This window comes from Lolium perenne, chromosome 7, assembly GCF_019359855.2.
Source record: "Lolium perenne isolate Kyuss_39 chromosome 7, Kyuss_2.0, whole genome shotgun sequence".
NCBI lineage: Eukaryota > Viridiplantae > Streptophyta > Magnoliopsida > Poales > Poaceae > Lolium > Lolium perenne.
This window is the reverse complement of record NC_067250.2, coordinates 105,387,174-105,393,367: the sequence shown is the minus strand read 5'-3', so window position 1 is coordinate 105,393,367 and position 6,194 is coordinate 105,387,174. Positions and strand designations below refer to the sequence as shown.

The window sequence follows — 6,194 nt, the reverse complement described above, 5'->3', positions numbered from 1 at the left end:
TAATCCGAAAATTCAGAGGTTAATAAAAATCGCCGACCATTTTTTTTTTTTGATCTCAAGCTCCGACTACCTCTCCTTCACCCGCCAGATATCGCCATCTCTCATCCCGGTACACACCGGCTTAGTCGCCGCAACAAGCGACTAGGTGCTGAGAGACCTCCGGTCGCCGCTGCTGGAAGAGAGAAGTCCACGATCGGCCAAGTAGCCGGGCTAACACGGGATGGCGGCGTAACCGAGGCGCAACACCAGGCCCGGTCACCCACCATCTCTAACGCCGTCGGGTGAAAACGGCGACTGGAACCCACAGCAGGGCCGCACGCTCGGCCAGCCCCACGGGCCTCGGCGACCGCCTTGTGCTACGCTATAAAGCACACCAATGCCCTCCTCTACCTTAGGTTGGCGAATTGTGCGGCTAAGTACTTCGACTAGGGACTCCGCAAAACGGACCCGCGGCTCGCCAAGGAAAATACGCCCGCAATGATCCCCTTTGGAGTCGCCTAGCGACTGGCTCACCGAGCCACGACGAGTGGCGCGCTACATCCGAACAGCGCAAAATACAACTCACCACTACTCCACCCATGAGGCTGCTATTCGTACTATAATGACTACGTACTGCGACTGGGGACGCCCAGCTCGAAAAGGAAAACAGTCAAGTCGATAGCCTTCATTGGGGTCGCAAGGCGACTGGCCTGAAGGCCATGGATAGTCGGAACCAACTCCAATGCATCGCCGCCTCAAAATAATGCAAAAGCAACCACCGAATCATATTTAAGCAAAAGTCATCATTTTATTTACAACTAACTCCCGCTCGCGGGAAATCCAGCCACTTCCTACACAGTACTCAGAAACTACGAGGACGACCCGGAGCCCTCTACGACAAAGCTCGACGCCATCATCGCCGTGACGAAATTTCGGCGTGTACACCACGACCGGATATGTCGACAACGAGCCGGCGGCAGCGGCATGGAAGAGGCGCTCCGCGGGGTAGTCCACCGGGCCCGGCTCTTTCTCCGCGTCACCAGGTGCCGCTTGGCTGGGGATATGAGTCTCCAAGTCCGCGGTCGCCAGCACTCGGTCGGCGAAGGGCGCACCGCATCCATCAGCCGCAGCACTTCGGCAACATCGAACTCGCCGCCTCCGAGGGGAAGCCAGCGGTGACCTCCTCCACGTCGAACCCTTCGCAGTAATGCGCCAGACCATACTCGAGCCATGGTAATGCCAACGCGGGCAGAAGAGCGGCGGCCGCCAACAACAGCCGGAATGTTGGACACCGCCTTGAAGACGGATGGCGTGTCCCGCGGAATCACCTCCGCGGGCTTAGGTACCGGAGCGCGGCGAGTATCTCCCGCGCAGCGATGATACGCGCGGTCGCGGTCGACAGCATTCCCGCGGAGTCGCCGTCTCCACGAAGTCGCACGTACTGCAGTCAACAACACAAGGAAAAGGGAAAAATGAGAACTTCCCCTTCAACGCCAATCGCCCCCGAGCCGACTCGCCACGCTCGGGGATCGCCCCGAGCCGACTCGCCACGCTCGGGGACTGGCCCCGGAGCCGACTCGCCACGCTCGGGACTGGCCCCCGGAGCCGACTTCGCCACGCTCGGGATCGCCCCCGAGCCGACTTCGCCACGCTCGGGGACTGGCCCCGGAGCCGACTCGCCACGCTCGGGGATCGCCCCGGAGCCGACTCGCCACGCTCGGGGACTGGCCCCCGAGGCCGACTCGCCACGCTCGGGGACTGACCCCCGAGGCCGACTCGCCGTGTTCAGATGCTCGAACCCCCGGCAAATAAACAAGAAGTGCGACGACAAGAACTTACCAAGAATCTGCCGCGACATCTCTCTGACGAACGCCTCGAAGTTGGTCTTCTCGGCCTGCACCGCCAGGACGATGCCCTCGGACGCCTCCTTCTCCGCAGCAAGTTCTTTGGCGTGCTGCTGCTTAAAGGCCGCCACCTCCTCCCGCTGTGACGCGGCAGCCCCACGAGCAGTGGCCCGCGCGCCGGGCCGCGGCCTCCGCCTTTCACCTTGTATTCGGCGATGACGTCCTCCAGCTCCCGGCCCTTCTGCTCCAGGACCTTCGTCAATTCCGCCACCTCCGCTTTGCCCTTTTCCGGGCCTCTTCGGCTCGCTGCGCCCGGAACTCGGCTTCACGGTAGAAGGACTCCTTGACGAACCCTTCCCGAGCCTCGGCAAGAGCCTTTGCCTGCGCCTCTGCTACAAGAAAAGGAAACGGTGAGAACGAACGCCAGGGCCAGTGACACTGAATGAGGACGGCGAGCGGGCCTGACTTACTGCCCAGGGCAATCAGCTTCCGGTTCTTCTGCGCCGCCTCCTCCACAAGCGCGGTCAGCCGCTTAATCTCCGCCTGCGAAAACCAAACAAAAAATGCCAAGGTCAACAAACGAAAATCAGAAGAGACTCGACTCGCCCTTTCAGACCAAGTCGACCCTCGGGGACTGGGGGTGACTAGGCCACGTGTTCAGCGACACTTACCACATGCGCCTCGCCAAGCGCCGTGTGGAGCTCGGTGAAGGTCAATGAAGACGGCGGCGGATGACGCGACTCGGTCGCCCCGTCCGCTCGCATCACCGCCTCAGTCGATGGAACTTCGCCCGTCCGCGTGTCGGCGTCACTGGGCGGGGCTCGGTCCCTGGCGGCCTTGGACCGGCACTCTTTCAGTGGCTCTGACAGACCGCCCTCCTCGACGATGTCCTCTTCAACCTCGGGTGCCTTCGCCCTCGGTCGATCCAACGTCAGTCGACTCCTCCTCCACCACGGGCGGAGTAACGTCTGGACCCGTCGCTGCACTCGCCATGCCCCCGCGAGCCATGCTGGGTAGAGGAAAGACGTTGGCGGTGGGCTCGACGCGGCTAGTGCTCTCCTTCTCCGCTTGGCTCCCGGCGGCAGGCTCTTCCGGAGCCGACCCCGCGCCCCAAGGTCGGACGGCGCCGCCTTCCTCTCCGCGGCTTTCTTCTTTGCCTCGGCCGCCCTCGTGGCCGCCACCCCGGCCGCGGGCGGCTTCGCCAAGGTCTTCTTCTTGGACCTACAAGGAGGTGAGGTGAGTCGACACCCACCCAGTCGCAAGAAGGACAAATCCGACAAGAAGTACTTACTTCACCGTGGGAATCGCTCTTACGCCCGGACCAGCCCGAGCTCCCGCATCGATCGCGTCCTTCAAAGGACGCTGAAGCCTCATGGACCCTTCCAGGAGAGTGGGGCGCAGTCGCTTCGATAGCGGCTCAGCCCCTTCCTTGGAGGGCTCCGCCTTGTCCTCCGGGCGAGAGGTCGCCTCCTCTTCAGCCGCGCCCTGGGACGAGGACTCGGCACCCCTCTTCGACCCGCGCGGGAGTCTGATGAAGTCCCGCGCCTCCGACTCCGACTCGGTGCGCTCCTCCTCCTCGTCGACCTCTTCCTCCTCGCCCTCGGTCATCTCCGGTGGTTCCTTCGCGGCGTGAGGAGGGAGGTGGTCCGCGATCTTCTGCCAACGCTCGTAATCGAATCAAAGGGACAAGTCGAAGGAAGAAGCGCGGCCAGGCCGTGCGGTCGCCATGCGAAGCATTACCCGAGGCGCTGGGGTGTCTTCGGTGTAGGGCTGCAAGCCGTCTTCGAAGGAAGTGAAGGTGGCAGTAGTGATCTTGGCAAGCGCCTTCCGGTACTCGCCCTCGTCCCACTCGGTCGCCGTCGACCGGGTGCGGTCATTCTGTCCCCGGTACTCCCACATGGGGTGAGCTCGGCACCGCAGGGGGATCAGCCGCCGGCCAAGCCAACAGTTGTACATGTCGACCGCCGTCAGGCCGTCATCTTTTAGCGCCTGGATCGCTTGGCGCATATCCTTCACCACCTTCTCCTGCTCGCGCGGCAGCGACCGGACATTGAGGCGCCGCGGGACGCTCGGCTCGGGACTGTATTGGGGAATGCATACCTCGCCCGGGGAGTGTACTCCTTGGCGTAGAACCAGAAACGACGCCACAGCGATCGCGCCTTCTTGGGGAGCGCCATGTCGATGAAGCTTTCCGGACTTCACCTGGAAGGTGATCCCCGTTTGGGATGAGTGCTTCGCTGTTCTTGCTGGTTCGAGTCGCCCGCCCATGGAAGATGGACACCCATAGCGGGAAGTAGGGCGGACAGCCCAGTAGCATTCGCACAGCGCCACGAACAGAGAAATCTGCCGGACGCCGTGCGGCCCGAGGTCGGAAACCTTGATGCTGTAGAAGGCCAGCAACTGCCGGAGGAAATCGGAGGTGGGGAGAGCGAACCCGCGATCGAGGAAGCTCATGAAGATCACGAACTCCCCGGGCCGTGGGAGGGGCTCCGTCTCGTTCACCGGCGGAACCCGCCATCGCTCTTGGTTAAACTCCGGGATGACCCCGGAGGCGACATACGGGAGGAGAGACTCCCGCGTGACCTTCGACTTGCCCCAACCCTTCGCCGCCATGGATGTGTGTGGAGTTTGGAATGAAGATGAGATGAAGAGAAGATGGGGGATGAATGCGGAGGAGTGTTGAACCCTAATCCTAGGGGCGACCCTTTATACCGCCCGCACTCGCTCAGATTGAGGATGAAATCTGTTCGTTGAATCGTCCCAGAATCGCCGCCCGCAATCAACGGTCGAGATCTGCGCCGTCACCGGCTGAATAGCCGTTAAACTAGCCGTTAGCGGTCACGTCGAGCCCAACGGTCAACAACATGCAAACGGTGTGCGCCTCGGTCAACGTGAAATCTAGCCGTTGGCCTCTCCACGTGTCTCTATGATGACTACGCGTCGACTGGCAAACGGCGATCGCCGTAGCCGATCGTCACACGCCGATCGATCGATCAAATTCTGGCGACTAAGATCGCCACCGCACCCGCGACTTTATCTTTGGAAGCCCGGCGGCGACTCATCTTGATCCATCACCGCGCCTCTCCAAGACTTGCTCCGGATCCGCGCTTCATCACCACCGCGCTTGGGGACTACCGATGGGGATATGCCCATAGGGGTGGGTCGCCATCCCGCCGCCATGAAGATAGAGGCTCGGGTGGATCGCCATCGCTTAAGCGATCGGGCCCTAAGGCGATCGGGCCGTGATCCCAAGGAGGAGGTCCACACGGCTGGACAAGAAGATTACTTGCGAGGGGGATAGCGGATCCCGGATTAGTAGCAACCGATATGATTCGGAGTTATCTCCATGTAACCCTAGATCGGGGTGCTTATATAAACCCCGAGCTTAAACCCTAGAGGACACCTTACTTGAGATCCAATCTCCCCCGTAAGCTCTCGGTGTAGCCGCCGATCGAGCCCCCCATTGTAATTCTCCACTGAGCAATAAAGATCTAGCAGGACGTAGGCCTTTTACTCTCCGGAGGGGCTGAACCTGGGTAAAACCCTTGCGTCTCTTGCACCTCGACCCGTAGATGGCAATGTTCCCTTCCCCTCGCATCAATGAAGTGCTACCCCCCGTAGCATCTGCCGTGGTTACATCCACGACAACAGGGATAATGGTAGTTGTGCTAGTTCATCTGACGGATCAGGTACTAGTTAACTGCTCTAGTGGCAATCCGCAAAAACCTACTTCAAGATCACGTCCCTGGACATGATCTCAGGATACTGGTGTAAACTTCGACAGGTGCCGCTTAAGGTCTCACCATTCTGTCGAGTCCCAGTCATATTTATCGGGTACCTAACGCGTCCGTTAGGATTTTCTTCGTATCTGTTGATATGGAAAAAAGTAGCAAACCGACGTCAGAGACGGCGCCACGCCACACAGAACGGATCTGGGGTCTTACCTTCGTAAAGTTTTGCGGCATTCAGAAATTGTTCGCAAGTTTGGCGTTCTGAGAATATATTGTCGAGTGCTTATTCGGCTGTTGGAATAGCACATTTTATTGAGTCAACGGATGACTTATATTGCTCTCCCGATAGGAGTATATGTAGAGTTATTTATATAACTCGAAATATACTCTCTTGTTCTTTTTTCTTTCTTCCTCTTTTTTTTATAATTTCATTGGGTACGCGAACAGCGTTCCCGATGGGAGTAGCCCCCGAGGCTACAGCCAAGGACTTGTGCTTGGGTGTAGGCTCCACGCCTTATGTCGCTATATTTTCTTTCTCTCTCGAAATTTTCAAATCTCTCGGGTGCGCGAACAGCGCTCCCGATGGGAGTAGCCCCCGAGGCTATGAGCAAATATTTGTATTTGATCATAGGCTCACGCC

At 59.6% G+C, this 6,194-nt stretch overlaps 1 protein-coding gene across 1 annotated transcript; it reads right to left on the bottom strand.

Annotated features, from left to right (window-relative positions):
* Window positions 1-1,940: 1,940 nt before the first annotated feature.
* On the bottom strand, window positions 1,941-4,436 carry LOC139833659 (uncharacterized). Its single transcript, XM_071823995.1, has 4 exons — window positions 4,287-4,436; window positions 2,495-2,803; window positions 2,118-2,366; window positions 1,941-2,018 (listed from the first exon to the last, which is right to left on the bottom strand). The coding sequence occupies exons 1-4, from the start codon at window positions 4,434-4,436 to the stop codon at window positions 1,941-1,943; spliced, it is 786 nt and encodes a 261-aa protein (XP_071680096.1).
* Between the last annotated feature and the right edge of the window lie 1,758 nt (window positions 4,437-6,194).